We start from the raw sequence: 20,505 nt of genomic DNA, 5'->3' as shown, positions 1-20,505 counted from the left end.
TAGGCATCGTTTCCATTTGAAATGAATGGTGATCTTTCCTCCTCTTCCTCCTCCTCCTTCTCCTCCTCCTCCCTCCTGACATTTTGTATATGCCAAAAGTAGCCGCATGATTATAAATTGTGAGCAAGAAACAGAAGGTAACATTCAAAGTTGCTTTCCCTAATTCTTACTTAGCGTCAGAACCAGCAAATCCCATATATGCTGTTCTGTTAGGCAGAAATGGCCCAAGCAAACCCATTCATGATCTCACAAAAACTGAAAATACACACACCCAGACTGGGTAAACAAACAAAAAGAAAAAATCATAAAGTGCAACGATTTTCCTTCAAGTTTCTCAGAGACAGATCATGTTCAGCTCATTAACTCTTAATTTAACAAGCTTGTTTCATTTAGCTTCTTTTGGCTGGCATTCAATTAGAAATTCACGCACAAGACATTTTTTTCCCTTTTTAAAACAGAACATTTGCTGTATTTCATCCAATAAAATTCTAGGATGTGAAGTGGAAGATGCAAGACAAGCTAAAACTACACAATAACAGTGAATTAGGCAAAACACCTGCAGAGGGCCCTGCCTCCCAAGATCAACACTAATTGTTTGTTAAAAGGGCTTGGTAAGATTGTTGCTCTATAGAAAAGCAAAGAACCAACTAGGTAGCTCTCAATTTGCTCCAATGCAAATTAAACAAACAAGCAAACATAAAACAACTCACAACACTGAACCATTAGCTTTACTGGCCAAGTTCTGTCGGATCTTTTCACCCTTGCAAATCGTTACTACTTTTGCTAAGCCCTCCTGACCAGTTCTTACTGTCTTCAAATGCCCCATGCTCCCTGCAATGGGAAGCTGTGGGTCCTAGAAGTTTATAGAGGTTTTAGTACAGCCTGTGAAAAATTATGGAAAAGATTTTTCCATAAGCACCACTGAGTGCTACAAAATACAGATGTCATGCCTGGCTCAAGAAGCCTCTGAGTCACACATGGCTGGAGGATGGGAAGGTACCCAGGGGAAGCACCACACATGCTTGCTCTGATTTTATACTCCTTCAAGCACCTGCTTTTGGCCAGTGCTGGAAAAGGCAGGCTGGGATAGAAAAATCTTTATTTAGGGACAGGACAGGCTGTGTTTATACCATGAGATGGGCATGCAGCGTTTCTCAAGTGTGCTTCTTCTACAAAGGTAGGAAAACAGCCAACTACCACTATTAACTTATTTCATTAATAATCAAATCAAGCACTTCCCATAATATGCCCTTGCTCTAGATCACTTATCACTGGTTTTATACTATCATTGCTATGTGTCCTTCTCCAAACTCATCTTTTTTCATTTATCTGTTCTACCAGAAACTGTCCAAAGATGTTTACAAGCTAATGTCCTTTTATAAATTCCTATGCAACTGTTTTATGATAATTAAATATTAACAGTGAAGATAAACTCTTGAGACTCCATTTCTATTCACTCATCTTCAAAATTATTTATTTTGGAATAATACTTTTGTTACCATCTATCAAGAAGTCTAGCAATTTTTTCAAGCAACAGGAGCTGGTTTAGATTTCAACCCAGCATCAGTGCTTGATTGCAAAATCTATTTTGTTCATGTTTTGAAACTGCCATTAAAAGCTGCAGTGGTTTACCTAAGAAAAACCCCACTGAGATGAATACTGTGGTTCTGCAGAGTTTACATCATAACCAGGTGACAGTGCCCTAAACTCCTATCAACTAAAAAGCTCATACTGGATAGCTGTAAATATGCAACAAAAGAGGTAGTGGGTAACAAAACTGCCTGCAACATTGACCAAAACTGATCTGAACCAAATGCAGATCAGTGGTAGCCTAACTTTCCTAGGAATCCACTTAATTTTCTGTTAACTACAAGAGAAGTCAGCTATCAGATCTCAGGAGTGTGTAAGGCAATACTTATTACTATAAATGTGGTTCAAGTTGGAAGAACTCTGACAATGTATTTCTTAAATAATGGGCAGAGATGTTTTTATGACTGAATTCATTCCCAGTCTTTTTTTTTTTTTTTCACTTAGGTATCCTTATAATCCATTTCAACTGAAGCAGACAAGTGCAGTTAGCACTAAGTTCACAAGTGCAAGTATTTATAAAATTTACCCTAAATTTAAAAATTAAAAAATCCATGAAGCCAGACTGAGACAGAAGTGGTACCTTGCACCTGTCCTGCCTCCTGCAACAGAACATGGGTCACTCATTGAGAGAAATCATCTCTGGTACTCGTTTTATTGAGGCAAGTCTTGGGCGGGCTGGTGAGGGAGACCCCGAAAGATCTGCACAATTATTTCTGAGGAACTGCTGACTGTCAAACTGCATCAGACTAAACCAGCCACTACTGCTGTGGGAATGGACCAGGAGCTGCCCTGCAAGCCACTGACCAAGCCACTCTCAAAGACCTGAGGCCACTGTGATGCAGTCACACCCAGAGATCCCCTCCCCACCAGCTGCAGAATACTAAGTAACAACTAAGTCCATCTGCAAAGATGTAAAGTTTAGGCCACTCTAATTTAAACTATTAATTGACACTTACTCATGTCCTTCAAATGCCTTTTTATTTACTAAAAAGTAGTTTTTAAGTGTGCCTCAAAAGGGTATGTTAATCTAAATTTAATTCAGAAAGCAGCTGGCATTACCAAATACTTAATTATTAGTGTATTTACAGTGTCCTTGGGCACTGCTGGGAAATCAGAACGCTATTGTTTTCATTAAACAGTATTTTATTGATAGCACTAATGACTTCAGTTCTGCTTGATCAACAAGCAAATGATGCTTGTTTGATGTTATGATAATTAAATGGCCTTTCAGGTGTTTCCACCACTCAATTTATTACTCAGAATAAGAATATTTATGTGAAACAGGCTAAAAAGAATATCACTATGCATCGCAAAACATGTCCTAAAAACAGGGTGTGGTTAAGTATTTGTTCTCATAATTTCTAATGCAACATTCTCTGTCTAAAAATTGCAGGGGAAAACAAGCCCCACATTTAACTCCATTTTGACAACCAAACCCAAGCTCTCCATATTAAATATTCAGTTCATTTTATCCCTTACTAAACTTCCAGAAAATCAAAGGCGATTTTCTGATTAACATTTCTTTTATTTTTTTTCTCTAGAGATGGGAGAAAACAGCCAACTTCACTTTCCCATTGCAGTGAAAACGATCAAAAACTTCATATGACTCGTATGAGATGTACCTATGAATAGACTGTTTGTGTAATCCATTACTCCAAACCATTATTTCCCCAAACTCTGGGACCATTTTATCAAGCACTACAGTCCAGCCTTCATACCATGGAAAAGGGCTGGGGATAAGAAAATTCCAGATTCAAATTGAAGTGGACCTTGAAAAGTTCCCTGAAAAGAGGACACCGGCCTACCCACAACATTCAGTTGCCACTTATCAGAGATCTGGATGGTTCAGCTTAACCTCTGGCAGAGGACAACCTTCAGAACATCTTCTGAAGTCTTAAGTGGTCTGACATATCAACCCATATTAGCAGCTCCCCATATCTTTGAAGACGAGCTTCTCAAGAACTGAATTTTTCTGCAAGAAAAAAAAAAGTAATAAATAAAGTTCTTAATGATTTTTCTATCCTTCACTGCCCCAGGATCATTAATTACACTGCTTAGAACATTGTGCCTTTCAGGTCGTTTCACATATTATATCTTTCATGTCTGGAAATAACAAAAAAAATTAATTAAAGCCCACAGGCTTTTGGAAGTTCAAAGGTAGTTGCATTTGCATTTTTTGCATTACTTTCTAGAATTTTTCATACCCACAAATGCTCCAAATAGAACACCACATTATGAAATAAGGGAAACCTTCATAGGCATACAGTAAAGACAAAGCACTGCTATGCTTTGCTGCAGAAGATTCCTTACTGTTACTTTAGGTTTACTACACACCCAAACCACTTTTTTCTGCGTAACAAATTCACAGAGCTACTTCTCAAAGAGCTTTTATAGTGCTGAATCTCATACTTCGCTTTTTAAAACTTTTAAAGTTTATTTTAAAGTTTTAAAAGAAAAGAGAAAATTATCTTCTCAGGTAAGTTCTGCTAGGCTTTCAAAAACTGATGAGCTGTAATGGCCATGTTCTTACTGCTTTTCCAGAATTACAAAATAGAAGAAATCACTGGATGTTCTACCAGTGAGCTTCTAAACAAATGAAAACATAGAACAACAAAATATTGTTTTTCTATGTCCCTATATTCATATCAAACATGATTCAAAATCCCTTACAAGGCACTTGTTCGCAAAAGTATACAGACAATTCTGTGGATACATCAAATACCAAAATGAAAAATGATACTGAAAAAAACCTCACTAAAACAAACGAAATGTTTGTCAAAAAACAAGCTGAGTATTTGTCTGTAAATATTGACCAAACTAAGTTTTTTCCTTTGGTATTTGCTCACTGAAGAGCAGCACAGAAAAGTGCAAATTCAAAGATCAGGATCCAGCTACTCCAGAGTATTATTCTCTGCAACAAACAAACAATGGAGGCAGCCAAATATGCACTTACCAAGAAACCACCACAAATAGTTTATCATTATATTTCAACATTGGAAAGAATCATGATTTTCTTTCTGGAAATTTATTTAATTTCCACAGACAGTTCATTGACTTAATTTAGAGAATAGTTTGAGTTAATGTACTAACCAGATACTCCCATGCAATTCATTTTGCTATTTTTAAATTGAACTCTCAAGCACACAACAAACATTTGAAAAGTATCTCATGATTTTCAGTCTGTGAAACTGTATTTTTCATATAGTTCAATTGATGATTTCTTTGTATATGAAACAATTAATATTTTGGTCTCAGTCTTAATTCAAGCTGTAAATGGCTGAGACCCAAATAATGTGTTTTCAAAGGAGAATTAAGTCACAAAAGTAATCATAAGTCAACCAAGAAAGAAGTTGTAAAGCCCATATTAAGACTGCAAAAGCTATGTGGATTGTCGATAATTCAGCACTAAAACAGCTATCAATCTATGCTCATATATGTATTTTGCCAAGTCACTTAAAAAACCACATTATCCCAACATCATACATATTGTATAAAGAAAATACAGATTAATGGTTAATCATGTACCTGCAATAAATAGTATCTGCTGTTTCCAAGGACAAAGAAGCTGTATATTCTGGTTTTTTAGCTTCTTCCTTTCTCCCTTTCTAAAGGGAGAAAAAAATCTTTGCTAATCCAACATAAATGTGGTTGCAATGAAAGTCTGTTATTAAAACACTATCAATTAGTACATCATAATTAAAAGAAATAATTCACTGCCTGCTCCAGAATAGGCACTCCATACTCTCCTACAGATATGTCATTTTGTAACAGATTCACATGAAAAAATCATCCCTGAATACACAGTCTTATAAACAGGACATGCAAATTTAAGGGAAGAGAAATGGAAACAAAATTCAAATGACTTAACTGTGATATAAGGACATTACTTGTCAGAGGTTAAGTAGACAGTGTGTAGTAAATTTGAACCCTGTCCAGTGCCTGTACCACAAGACTGTCTTCTTTTCCTGGTCAGTTCTCAGAGACATCCAGCCAGCAATAAAAGTAAAAAACGCAGGCAGCTTGTAATAGCCAAGAATTTTTCTGCACTGGTGAGAATTTATTGGTCTCTGAAGTTCTTACTCATAACTACCATAGTCATTTTAAATTTAGCAATGAAGAAAAGAACATTTTGTCCTTAAGGCCATCTTGAAAATCCAGTACCAACAAAGGAGTTTAGGTGTAGACACAATGAGGTCTGGACCTGAACTTGGAGACAAGGTTATTCATCTCCACACATCACTCCCAAAGAGATGGAGCCCTGACTCTGGGTACCCTGACGTGCTCAGCACATGTATGCCCTTCCTAGAGCTAAGTGAGGACTGGCATGCTGCCCATGTCTTATTCAGTTCTGCCAAGGGCAGAAAGGCTTTTGCACATCATCAGTAGATGAGACAGCACCAATTCCTTAATGTCATATTAACCTTTTCATCAAAGTAGTCAGATACTACTTTAGAGAAGGAATAAAAAGGCATGTGCCAGCCATGAGATTAATGAATAGTTTTCCTCAAGCAAAGCATAATTCAGCATGAACTTCATGTTAGTGTTCCTTCCACCCACTCACACAGCTCCAAACGATTCTACTCAACCAAAATGCCACCAAGTAAAACCACCCATTTTTCAATTCTGCTATTGTACCACACCATTAAGATTTTGTTTTGCAGCCCTATCCTACAGCTGCCTAACCTCAATCATTGCTTGCATATTTACATGGCCTCTTTGTTTAAAGCACACATGGAACCTGGAAGGAGAAACACAACTAACAAAAGGAAAAAAATTTGGAGAGTAAAACATATTCATATTTCCAGAGTTCACAAAAATGTTCAAAATTACTATAAGCCTCAGTCCCATTTAAAATTCAAAACCAAAGGGCTTAAGGAGCAGGAAAAGGATGTCATTAAAAAAAAAGTCAATAGAATCATAGGATCATAGATTAAGATTTATTTATTAAGATAAATAAGATTAAGCCTTGAGTCAGGAAACAATCTGAATGACGTTAGCTTGTTTGAAGACTGAAAGGGAATCAAGTTATATTTAACCAGAAGACTACTACATCTCAGAAAGGTACAGGTTCTTTTATAGTATCAGGAAGACATCACAGAGTACAGCAAGTACAGAAACAATGACTTTAATTTAGAAGAAATAAAAGCAGCCACTGTAATCATTCAAGAATCAAGTCTCAACCTTGTAATAAACTACAAGGAGCCCCGAGGACTTGTATAAACCTCAGTACTTCATAACTCCCAGCAAGAACAGAGAAAGAAAATTCTTGATTGCTGTCTTATTGTGCAAGTATCCATTATGGAAATTTTATTCTTTTTTTCTAAAATATCTGTGATATTTTTGGATAGGGGTTCCATGCAGCACAAGTCTCATCTATCATGTGTGTTTCCTAACTTTCAGCTCTTAGACTCCAGTTCAGCCCCACCTACCTAACAAGAGAAACAGTACCACTTGGCCCACCCTTAACTCACAGGCACAGAGAGCTTCTGGCAGAGAATCTACAGAGACGTTACACATTTTTAGGGACTTATGTAGGAACTGCAAATATTTGGGTTCTGCAGGTTTTAACACGGCATTTGGGGAAGACTGTCGTGCTCATTTAAGCCATCCTTAATTCCAGCAGTGCGCTGCCTTTCCTGGACATCACCACCATGATGAGAGAACCTGGAGAACAGAAATCCTCAGCACCTCAGCTGCTCCTGGTATCACTCAGAGCTGCAGCTCAAACCCATTCTATGCCTTTAATTTGCTGTGGTGGAGCAGAGGAGCAGCACAAGCCCTGGTGCCCTTTCAGCACCATGGATGGTGACAGCCCAAAAGCCAACAGGGAGCAGGTCCTGGCCAGCCCAGGAGGGATGGCTGGGTGGGTCCTCCTGAACCACAGGCAAACATCTCTTCCAGAGAAACAGAACTTCATAGACAGTGAAGGTCTGAATACCCCAAAATTATTTTGATGGAAATTTTGGTCTGATGTCTACAAGAAAGGAGCTCACAAATAATTACAAGGACTTCAGTCCATCTTTCAAACTGGCCCAGGCATTCAGAAAGTATTCTTATTTCCCAGTCCTCATTCGAAGGTTTGAAAATCTTCCTGTGTTTTTCTTAGTGATGATTTACTTACTTTAATTTCAACAGTGAAAATGCATACTTACATCCTTCACTGGTAAGCAAAAATACAGTGGAGCTAAGATGCAATTTCTGTTCCCACAAACCTTACTGACAAAAAAATTAAGCTCCTCATTTTTTTCTTTTTTTACATAAACCAGAAAAAAATTCCAGTTTACATCAGAACATCAGCAAAGTAAACTAGCATAGGAACATTTATCTCAGAAAACTGAAACCCCTACATAGCTCCAATAATTTGACAATGTATTCCTAAAGCCACTGAAAATTTCATGAAAATGAGGGGAAGATCTAATTATACAGTCTTGCTTTCTACCAAAAACAGCTGGTCAAATCACTGCTCATTATAGAAAGTGCAGAGCATTTCCTGGGTGACAGAACTATATGTAGAAGGCCAGGCGACTGCTTAAAGATGCTTTAAAGAAATAACAAATTAGAGGAAACTGTCAGTGTCCCATTTTACTATGACATAAACATGACTCACAGGAGTAGTCATCACACTGACCTCTATTTTCCCAAACTTTCACAAGACCAGCCTCCGCAGACTGCTTTGAATGAGCTGCCTCTCACCAGTTGGGAACACAAGTATTTAGCATTTCAAAACGAAGCTTTTCCAGCTAACAGAAGTTACAATCTTTAAAGTTGGATTCAAAATCGAGCTTTCAAGCTTTGCCTGTTAGATATGAAACCATGGAAATGCAGCTCATCCATGGCTACACCGGCTCTGCAGTACCAATAGCAATAAAATTTTTTGTCAATAAACAGATCAAATATGACTCAGAGGGCAGTGACACACAGTAGCTAGTGCCATTTTATAGCTAATTTTATGATCATAATCCACTTCCCACAGCTACTGTAAAAAACCAGCACCTTATTCCAGGGATTGACATCTGTCACATGTGGAGGGTCGTCATGTGTTGGGCAGAGTAACTATTTTCCTTGGGACAGAAGCTTAGCAAATTAAAATACTAGCCTCATACTGACATGCTGGTTAGCCATGTAACCAGTCTGCTCCTGTGCAGTATAACTTAGAGAATCTTGACAGATCCAGTCTGGTTTTATTTACCACAGGAGTATCTGGAGATTGGGAATGCACTTTGCAAAGCACCATCCAAATAAAGAAGACAATCTACATTCTCAAAAGAAGTAAACTATAAGTTAAGTAAGATCTGAGAGTACTGATGAGACCTATTCATAAGAATTTACTTTAATTCTCCTTGCATTCAAAATAATTAGTTTTATCCTGAATTTTAAAAGTATTTCCAATTCAGTTTGATTTTCCAACCAAATGGTTACAGGCCACGCAGTTTTAAAAATACATGGTTTGCAAGGGCATTTAACAGAATCCAGATGTCCACTCACCTTGAGTTACAGAAAGAGTCATCTGTAAAAAGTCACTAAAATTATCAGCTTGCATGAAATTATGTTCTTGATTATTAGTGGGAAAGTACTGGAGAATATTTGTCAAACTCACGCCTCTAGATTCCCCAGAAACAGGTGGACAAGAATACAAACATGCAGTGTTTTTGTTCTTAGCAACTCAGTGAATTACTGGCATACCTCTTCCCATAAAATGTTTTCATATATCTGAGAGTCAAACTGTTCTGATACATTCAGTGTTTGCCAGGAAGTGAATGCTTCATCTCAGTGTAACTGAACATTTAAACAAGGACAGACACCAGGACAAATGGCTGTGTAATTAACATACCAAAGAAGAGCCAGTTGTTAATTACTAACCATTTCAGGCATTTTGTACCAGCAACTTACCTGAAAAGCCTTCCCATCTGCGTGCTAGCAAAGCCAGTAATTAAACAATTCAACATCCCTTTCACATGATTAGAGAAAAAATTATAATTATTTTAAATTATTCTATTTGTCACATGCAACTGACATTTAGATGAGAAAAAAAAGGCAGCAGTCCCAAATCTAAACATTTGAAATCCATGTTATGAGAGCTGTCCTTGAACAAAAGAACAACAGGTATGCACCCAGGGCAGATGTAAGCAAATAGAGGCTTTTAATTTGAACCAACTGATCAGACCTTACAATACCTGCTGGGTCACACAGAATACAGCACGGTTGCGATTTGTAACAGAAAAAGCACCACTTGTCTTTAAGGGGGACTTCACATGGCACCTATAGAATGGAGTCTGAATTTATAAGCTGTTTAAAGACTCAAGAGAAGGACTGGTACAATGCCAGGATTCATTTACATTTAAACAACAGTAACCGAGAAGTCAATACATGGCTCAGCATAGCATCACAGTTAAAATACATTAGTTACAAGAGTTGAAAGGTAGAGATACCCAAGACAGACAAACCAAAATAAAAGCTGACACAAAGAAAGAAAGAAAAAAAAAAAAATAGAAGCAGAAAGTTTAGAAATATTCATCAATATGTAGAGTATCCAAAACAAAGGATTTCTCTTTCTCCGTGTGCAGATGGCTTTGCCCAAGGAACACTGGCGTGCTTTGGGTACAAAAAAGGAAATTACATTTATCTTGAAAACAGCTTTTAATTCATTACCCATTGCATGACTATGGCCAGTAATCCATGTAAACAATAAAACTCAGATCCATTTGAAATTTTGACTGTCCAAAATAAACTTTGAATCAGTGCTTGTTAAAAGAAAGCCAATTCTATCTTTGGCACTATAATTTCAAACCAAACTTTATTCCATAAATTAATTTTCATTTGGATTTTTGTTTTAATTTTTATTTTAAATAATAGAAGATGATTAATAATTTTACGAAGGGTTTTTTTTTCATGCTACCAACATGCATCTACCTTATTTGGATTACAACCAGAAGCTAACTAAAATGCACAAATTCAGCCTTCACAAATTGTCTTCTCCTCCTTTGACAGAATGATTGATACAGAGGGGTGACAGGAAATGCTTTACATCTGAACTAAGAAAATACTGTTAGCAAGTAAACTGTACCAATTGTTTTGACAGCAAGCACCAACTCCAGGTTTCCAAAATTTCAAATTTTCTGCCTCTAGCATCCAGAAAAATCTAAATTTTTGCACAAATTGCCTTAAAGAATAGGTGAAGGAGCACCTCTATCTTTGCAGACTTCCTTCCTGCATAACATTTATCGAGCACACTCTTCCAGCCAAAAAAAGAATGCAGCTTAGGTCGGTACCTGCACACTTCTGGACCCAAAGCAGCATCTCTGCACACCCCAGTGCTGTCTGGACAGAACAGCTGATCCAGACGTGATTCATCTGTCTCTCAATACTGCTGGACACCCAAAAACAGTCCAGTCTTTCTGATTGGAAAATCTGCCAGAGATCTACAAGACCCAAGCTCTAACTTCCCATGTCTTAAACTCAAGATGTCTTTCCCTTTTCTATTGAGAATTTTAATAACTTTGTACTTTCTGCAGGTAGCACTGAATTAAGACATTATCCATTCTTACTTGTCAGTTATGAAGCAGTAAACCCTCAAAAATTACCCTAAATGACACTCATATTTGATCTTTACAAGCCATTTAAGCATAATCTCTGCATACATCTTCATAATGACAGCCCTATTTTTGTCCTCTTAATAACAATAATCACTACATCAACAGTGTTATTTTGCCTTGACTGTTTTGAAAAGGCTATTTTTTTTCCTTTGCTACCTAATCTCTATAGCAATTTTTCTTACTGGGAAGAAAAATCAGCAAAGCCATCTGGTATTACAAAAACCAGCAATATCTGGTTTGTTTTGCATTTTTATTAAGAAGCATGGGAAAACATTATTCTATTTGAAAAAATATTTGGAACTAACCACAAGCAAATTAAAACCAAAATATTCTGTGGTAGAAGAGATATCCTCAAAGAAAAACTTTTGTACACCCAATATATTAAAAATATTTAAAAATTACATTTCTTCAATGCAAATTACTGTTGGGCACACAGTCCTGAAGGACAAAATATTATCACAGAACAATTCAAGGTGCTTTATCACCTCGTACCATAGTTTGACTGAAATTCTGCAGTAAGATGTATATGAAAATAGAAGAAAAAGCTAAAAGCTTCCCATAAGCTAATGAACGCCCCATTTTTGAGACCTTTGTTGCACCATTTTCTAAGATAATCTTAGAAAGAAGACTACTTTTTTGTACCCCTGAAACATCTGAGACCATTACAACAAACATCACTAGAACACTCCATTTACTCCCAGGATGCTGTTAATTTGGTTGTGGAGTTTACTGGCTGGTCTATGAAGGCCAAACCTATTAGTACTGTATCAATAAAATGCAACAACTTTTGGGTTCTGAGTTGAACAGACAATTTTGAAATCTAAAACACTGCAATAGATTATTTTTTCTAGCCATTAATTTCGAAGCTGTATGAAAGCTATGAAAAGAATGGCCAGATTGTCAGTCTCAGAAAGCCAGTTCCTTTGGGGAACATGGAAGGAGCAACATAAAATATGTCTTCAGCACTTAGTATCTCATTAACTTGAGTACAAACCCAACACTGGCTAACAGGAGATCTGGTTCTCAGGTCTAACTGGAGGTTCCCTCCTCTCAGCTCCCAGGTCAAACAAGCACATGCAGACAAAACCAGCTGCCAGAACCCAACAACAAGAGCCCAGATGCAGGGCTGAGTTAGAAGTTTCACTGATATGACATAAAAATTGCTGTTAGCACATTAAAAACTGAAAATAAAAGGGCTTATTTAGCATCTCCAAGTTTCAACTGCAATTCTTTTTGATATCTTGAATTAAACATAGGCTAACAGCATCCCCCATTGGCCACTGTGGTTGGAACAGTAATGTCATAAGCCACAGCAATTCCTTCCTCCTGTGGTCCCTTATCTCAGCTTATCTCAGCTTTCCCTGTCTCAGCCTATCTCCTCTAGTAGATGCCCTTCTGCAAGGCATTTACATAGACTTTGGGCTCTCTGCTTACAGATAAATCATTAGAGGAGATTTAGTAGTTTTGTGAACTCAGTGACTTTTTGTTTTTCAATTAAATATAAGACATATAAACCCAAGGATTCACAAAATCTTAAAATATGGCAAAAAATGGCACCCAAAGGGACCTGCCCTCTTGTGCAACTCTAGATAAACTCTGAAATGTTTTCATTTTATGTTTCTAAACATGTTTTCTTCTGAGTTTTGAGTTTGTGGCACTTGGCAATACACTGTGGCCATCTATGATGGCCTTTCTCTCTCAGGATACCACACCAGGAAGAACTGGAAGGATGCTACCAATTCATTTGACATCACCTAATCATGGCTACTCTGGGACCATCCCTCAGACTGAGCCAGATTTGAACTCATCACCAAATACCAAGTAATGTCTCAGTAAAAGAAAATGCTGAATTCATTAAGAGATTGATGTTTCCATCTCAACTGAGCTAATACAAGAACCACCACATCACTTACTCCACCACAAGTTAAGTCAAATTTGACCAGAAAGTATCAACAGTTATGGACAAATTGGCCTTCCAAAAAATACACACAGTTAAAACAGACATGTCAATAAAGTTACTTTGCTGCAAGCAGTAATTTATGAAATGCTTGTTACACCTCCACATTTTTTTTGTTCCTAAATCCCATTTAATATGCCAATCTTATTTCAGGAGGAAATAAATTAATTCTGATGCTTTGTGCCAATGCAGATGAGCTTCCCACACACCTGCATTGTGTTTCACAGTTCAGTTAGTCATCCAGATTACGACAAATTAACAAAGTACTTCTAACCAGATTCCATTCCCCAAGGTCAAGCATATGGGAAGAGAAAGAAAGAACAGCCCCCCAGTTTTGTCAGTGTGACGTCTAGTTTCAGCAGTGGGAAAACATCTACAGCAAAAAGAACTGTCAGTTTAGATCTAAAACAGCTCAGGAACCCCACAGAGGAGCCCTCCCAGACAGGATCCAACCCCAATACTGCAATACCCGTAAGTTCTAGACAGGACAAGCTGCAGACTGCTCCCACTCTTATGAACGTTCATACGTCAAACTCTCTATTAAATAAAGATCAGTGGGAAAATGGATAAATTTTCATCTGACATGAGACAAAAGATCATGCTGCAGATAAGTGACTGGTTCTGTAACGGGAGATCCCACACTGAAAGACTTTCACATCCAGAATCACAGAACACCCAACTATCCTGCCTGCACTAGTCCCCATTCCACTATCTAGAATATGACTAAAATCACATATATATGTGTTGTGGTAGCTGCAAATTAATGTCCTGCCTAAATTACCAACTGTTATTAGAACCCCAGACAATTGCTTAATAAAAATTTAATCATATTGTAATTTCTAATCATCATTAAAGATGCTTAACAAGTTAATCTCTCTATTGTGCTCCCCTAACATCATGGATCAGAAACTTAACTGGTGTAAGGCAGCACAGCATCTCCAATACTAATAGTGCTACTTCCATGTTAATCCAGCTGAGGATCTGGCCCTGAGAGAAAGCAGCAGGATTAAAATCCTCTCACTACAGTTTTTAATTGTTTCTCTGAACTGCTTGTCAGTTAATCCAAAAACATAACAAAAGCAACAGATTATGACTTTTACAAGACAGCATAAATGAGGAGGTATTCCATGCAGCTCCATCTTCTGCTGTCCATGGTAGAGCAGACACAGCACTGCACTACGGATGGGAGGTCTCCTCTCCTCACCTCTTCACAGCTCAAAACCTCCTCATTTTGAGTCTGACTACACTTAGCTACATTTGTCTGACAGCAACACACACCCACAGAAAACGTGGGGGGAACATTACCAGCCTGTGAATTCGTCTTTCAGCTCAGACCTGTTCCAACTGCCCAGACAAGGAGTGAGGCGATGCCGTGTAACCTCAGCCTGGCAGGACCAGGTATTGGTTCACTTCAGGAAACCAACATTTCCTCATTCTTCCAGTGCACCAAGCAATCTGTGTTTAAGAGTCTGAGGATGACACTTGTCACCAGGACAACACCACAAGTCAACCCGAGCTGTGTTGGATTGCAGCACAGAGATGCACACAGCCAATGCACTTGGCTCTTGTTTCCCGCATTTTTTTGTTTGTTTGTTTGTCTCCTCAATAATCTCATAACACTCTCTAAATTCACAAGGTGAGTATTCCCTGGGTCACAGGAGAACTGTGACGTCCAACTCTGAAGCTGCTTTGTGGTGTGTGCATACCAAGCCTCCTGTAACCACATCTTCTTGTGGTTTCATCTGCAGGCAGGTGAAGAGAGAAAGTGGAAATGGTGGGTGAAAAAGGGCTGCCAAGCTTTGCTATAATTCAGCAGTTTCAGCATAGATCACAAAGTAGTCAGAGATGATCCTTCTATGGAGGAGCAGAGAGAAGGGCAAACCAAATCTAAGTCAAAAATGCTACCTGTATCCTACTTTGTCCACAAAACAGCTCACCAACTCGAGCTGTGTGTGCACACAATCTTTTCATAGATAACATATCCTGGAATCTAAAATTATCCATTTAATAATCTCCCATTAAATATTGATTTTCATTTATTATGTATAATTCTGATATTAAAACAATCTGATTGGCAGAGATCTGTTCCTGCTTACTTTATTGACACTTACTGAACCAAATTAATTCTTTATATCATAATATTTACTTTCAGTATGACAGCTACATGACCAGCTACAGCAGGATTTTATCTAAGGAACAGTCTTTAAACATTAGCTGGCATTTACTCAAGCAAATCCTTCATTGTCAGAACTGAACCCAACTCTACAAAACATAACAAAATGTGATCACATATGAAAACACATAAAAATGCACTTCTGATAAAAGGCGTCTTCATTAGCACAGGACCCAGTGCAAGATCCATTGTCCCACTTATTTTTAATGCCAGATACTTGCTGATCCAAAATTAAGTTGATCCAAGTGCATTTCCAAAATACGTGCTACTACATTTCATCCAAACCTATTTTACTCCATCACGCACTGAAAAAAATAGATGTTGTACCTCACAGACACATAACACAATGTCAGGTAATGCCTTCTGTCATTAAAGACTCAAAGAGAAATTTACAGAACATTTCTTCCCTTAATAAATGTAGTGTTAGCAGCAAGTATTGGCTGCATCCTTTGGCAAGAAAACAAACACATGGCAAAGACCTCGCACACACTGAGGTCAGTTTCGGCATCCTGTTCTGCTTCCAAGCAATGCTTCCCAAGCCTTTTTTGCTTCCCAATGCACCTGGCCTACGTACAAGGCAGGAAAAACAATTATTCCTACCAAATCCCGGGGCAGACAAAGGTCTGCATGGTGCAGCCAAACCCTCTGGCCCATCACCACCCTTCCCGCCCGTCCTCAGCAGGGCACCTAACACCCTCGCCATCATTTCGCTGCCCTATGACCGCGTTTATGCTTATGCGAAACTGTTTATTTCTGCAGTGCCTGCACCCAACGGCAACGACCCGCAGTGAGAGGAGGCAGCCGGACTCCTGCAGCCCCAGAAACCCGCCAAGGGCTGCCGGTTCTCCGGCTGGACGTTGTCCCAAGGCGGGGGACGGTTCCCCGCCCGGGCCGGCCCGGCTCTCCCCGCCGCCGGCGTCGCGCCCGCTCCGGCCCGCAGCCAGCGGCCCCCGCCGAGCCGCGGGACGAGCCCGGGAAGGCAGGGGGAGAGCGGCGGGGGCCGTGCCCGCACTCATGGCTGGGGGAACCGCGCCGTGCCCAGGGGCGGGTGTGTGCCTATGGCGGGGAGGGGAAGGACGTGTTGTGCGGCGGGGCCACATGGGGCGAGACGGACACCCTGCAGCGCAGGGGGCGACGGCAGCAGCAGCTGCTACTCACCGGGAGGGTTTACCGCCGCCGGCGTTGCCATCTTGTCTCTGAGAAGAATTAAAACAAATGCAAGAGGGGAGGAGGGATGCTCTGAGCAGCCCGGGGAAGGCGGGGGAGGGGAAAGCAGCCGCTGCCAGGGCGGGCGGGCAGGCGGGCCGGGAGACGCGGGGGCGGTGGAGCTGCGCCCGCCCCGGGGCCCGACGGCAGCGCTCCCCGCTCGGTGCGGGGCAGCCCAAGATGTCCGATATCCCCGCGCCGCCTCTGCTCATGCGCCACGCAGTGAGCATGTGCCGGGCGGCCGCACATGTGCGCTGGGCCCGCGTCCGCCGGCGGGCGGGTGGGAGTCCCCTGCGTCTCGCCCCGCAAGTATCGGCGTGAACGTGCCCTCCGCCCCGCTACCGAGCCAGCCGCCCTCCGCGGGGATCGAACCGGCGGCCCCAGGGCCCGCCGCTTCTCAATGGGTGCGGACTCCCCTGGGGATGAGGACCCAGGCGCGGTCCAGAGGGGAACTCGGTGGTTGAGGTGCTGCCCGCCAGCCCCAAAACTGAGGGGCAGGAGCTGAGGTGCTGCCTACTACCCAAAACTGAAGGCCTCGCTGAGGGGATGCAGGATGGGAGCTGTTAGACAATGTTACAAGTGTCTGTGTTGTCCCCAGACGATGACACCCTCATCTGTTCAGGGATGATGGAACTGGGACCAAACCCCATGAGCCCATAACTCTCCAACACTTCCTCTGCTCAGGGTTCAGGAGTGTCATTTCTCTGGGTCCCCAGGATCAACACACATGTTGACATGGGGCTGGCAGTCAGCTCAGTCAACTGTGAACTGAACATGAGAGTTCTTTTGAGGGAAAAGAGAAGCCATGGTGTCATCTTGATGTTACAAAAACACTAACCGTATGTCTGTAAGATGGAGAACTTGGTTCTGCAAATGGATTTCTATTTCTGGTAGAGAAACATCTTAGTCCCTTGTTAATAACATTAATTTCCTGGACTTACAATGGAAAATGTAATAACTCTTGGAGTTCTTTAAAAAATAGGCAAGAATTCAGAGGCAAATCATTCTGCTCTCTGCCAGGCAGAGTATAAGAATTGTATCATATCCCTCTAAAAACAGTGGTTTAGTTCACACTATGCTCACGTTCAAGTAGTGCAACTGAGCAACAAATCCTTTGTAACTCGCTCAGCTCACATTTTAAGGCTTTCCATTACAAACACAAGGACTAAAAATAGTCTTTCAATGAAAAAAAATATTTTTCTCATAACTCAGGTCTTTAAGGTAACAAAACCCAAAAACAGTGTCCCAGAATTGTCAAACTGAAAGGTTTGTGGGAAGCTACCAGTGTAATAACTCCAGCCGTCATGTGCAGGATGTATGTAATACTAAAAATAAGAAAAATACTTAGATGGGTTTTTCACACCCCTGGAATGCTGTGCAGGTCTGTTAATCTTTAAACGCCTCCTCTTGGCTGTGCTCAGTTGCCCTGAACAGCCCTGCAGAAGTTCATGGAAGGACTCAAAACAAAAAGTTGCAAATCCATCCCTTGCTCTGCTGAATAAGTAACCTAAAACAATTTAGCCATTAAGATGTAAATTGGCAGAAAGTTGAAGAAAGCATGGAGGCTGCGTTTAGTCATTTCCTGTAGATGAGGTTAATCACATTAGCATAAACACTCCTACTTATCTAGAAAGTTTACTTTATCCTTGACTTATTGTGCTTTTGTTTATCAGATGTTGAGCTGTTTTTCTAGGCATCTTCCTACTTTAATGCCTCCTGGTGCTGTGGAGTCTTCGATGCTCATCAGGCAATCTTAATTTTTATCTTAAGGCATTTACCTTCCTAATACTTGAAAACTGTTAATATCAGCAATTTTGTAAATACAGTTTAATTCCTTTTAGATAAACCATTGTGACTGGAGAAACCCTTGGTCACAATGTTTCTAGATTCTTATGTTTAATGAGAAATTTAATTTGGAGTAGTTTACACTGCTGCAGGAAACAGGACATAGCTTGTCCTTTGGGTTTCTATAAAGTCTCATGTTTGAATTGCACAGGTAATGAAAGCTGATGAAAGCTTTTTCATGAGCCTCTCTTATATTAAGATACACACATGCATAAAGGCTAAAGGGTGAAATCCCTATCACTATAATAGTATTAGTAAAGTGCCTTATAAACCCACAATTTACAGCATTATACACTTCCGAAGTGTCCTCCAAAGGCATCTACAAGTTTATTCATGGGTTAAGCCTTATCTCTCTCTTATCAGAAAATCCTTAATATTTCTTATTTCAGTTCTATTTTAGAGATAAGGAAGTCACTCTGGATGAAGCAAACGCAGAGAGATCTGAGTGCACTATCATAGCTTTCGACAGAAGAATGGAATAATCCAAGACAACTGAATATGAATCAGTGAAACCATTCAACTGTGCTGTCCCCTTGCATAATATCCCATGAGACATTAAATTAGCCCAGAAAGAGCATAGTACAGTCAATATATTTAATATAGTGCTTCTCCTAAACAAAGCCTCAGGGCTTAGAATGGAACATGTTCTTCAAATCTACTATGATTCAAGCATAATCATGCAAATAAAACTTCCTTTCTTTCTTGCTTGGTGTGAGCTTTGTTGACTTGCTCAGTTCAGCTCCACATGGAAGTCTTTTCACTTAAATAGTTAAAAAAATGAGATAGATTTTCTCTCCTCCATGTCTTCTCTGTCTTAATAGGAAGTATTAGCAGGGTCTCCGAGAATACCTGAAACAATTCATAAGTGAATGGAACTATTCTCTATTTGTTTGTAATAAACTACTTCCTTGCTAACACATTTTGAAGCTTCCCATGGGACTAGTCCATGTTTTACTTTCCCTGTAATACAAACACATACATAGTAAAGCACAAAATCCATCTAATTACTGAATACATGTTTCTTCAAGTTCATGCCAAAGCTTTAAAGCCTAATTCCTGCAGAATGGGGTTCCTCCTAACAAAAGCAGGGACAGTGCTGGGCTCTACCCTTGCTGAGAGATTAAACAGTGCTATATCAATACCAAGCACAAAATATAATGCATGTGACAGCAATATGCACACTTCTTGCTGTTCATGTGGCACAACAGGAGGTGCTTCAGTTACCAGATTAACACAAACAAGTGGTGACATGATGCGTAGCAAGAGGAAAGCAAACAAATCAAGAAAAGTCATTTTTATCTCAATCTTGTTACTGCACACCAGAGAATGCCTGTTAGGTGTTTTTACAATTATTGTTTCCCATTTAGAGGGCTATTACCCCTGACAGTAGTGCCCAGCATACATATGTACTCTGTATCTTGGCACTAGAAGCAGAAATAGATCAGTGGAGCACTGCAGCTCACTGACTGCTTGGTGTTAAAGCCTTTCCCTCTGAAAGTTCAGCACTGGCCTGCAAATTGGAAAACCAGAACCTGTAACTCTTTATGTGCTTTCATTCCGTGCCATGCAATAATTACTTCTTGAAGCTTTTTATTTCTTTTAAATGGGGAAAAGTTGAGCGTTTTTTTAATTATTTGCTTTGATCTTTCCAAGATGGTTACTCCATTTAAATAAGTCCAGAAACAGAAATCACAAAATAAAAAGGCAGTAAATTGAAGCAAATAAGAGTAAGTATTCAGTAACAAAAAATAAATAAAAAAGGTCTTTGGCTTTTCTTACCAGTTTATGACAACTCCACTTTAACAGAATTAAGAATCAAGGTCTGAAGGGCTGAATCTAGTTCTGCAGTAGAATTTTCTTTTCTGAAGATATAAAGAAACTACTTTACTTTCTCCTCCTTTAATAAGACCTCCCAGCTACATTCTTTGATCTGTGTTTCCATTGTAATTGAGTTAATAGATTGCACTCAATTCATCCAAAACTCTTGGATATTTTGGAACAAGTATGATATATGTGTATTAATCAGCCCCATCCACCAAAATACTCAGAACTGGAACATTACATGCCCTTTTTAAATCTGTTTTGTCACGTATGGATGACCACACTTGCCTAAATAAGCCATAGATAAAATGATGGAATTT

General features: G+C 39.6%; 1 protein-coding gene across 7 annotated transcripts in view; it reads right to left on the bottom strand.

The window, feature by feature from the left end:
• Positions 1-20,505, bottom strand: part of ARNT2 (aryl hydrocarbon receptor nuclear translocator 2) — a 173,066-nt gene that overhangs the window by 92,728 nt on the left and 59,833 nt on the right. For 2 of the 7 annotated variants that reach the window (XM_071754362.1, XM_071754358.1), the window contains exon 1: positions 16,472-16,723. The exons of 1 other annotated variant lie outside the window; for it this stretch is intronic. In XM_071754362.1, the coding sequence (XP_071610463.1) occupies positions 16,472-16,502 (31 nt within the window). In that variant the 5' untranslated portion in view covers positions 16,503-16,723. Of the gene's footprint in view, positions 1-16,471; positions 16,773-20,505 lie in introns of those variants that run through there. 4 more of the 7 variants (XR_011727965.1, XR_011727963.1, XM_071754361.1 and 1 more) reach the window with 4 other exon arrangements.

Source organism: Heliangelus exortis, chromosome 11 (assembly GCF_036169615.1).
Source record: "Heliangelus exortis chromosome 11, bHelExo1.hap1, whole genome shotgun sequence".
Taxonomy (NCBI): domain Eukaryota; kingdom Metazoa; phylum Chordata; class Aves; order Apodiformes; family Trochilidae; genus Heliangelus; species Heliangelus exortis.
The sequence above is the reverse complement of the archived record's forward strand: the minus strand, read 5'-3'. Positions and strand labels throughout refer to the sequence as shown.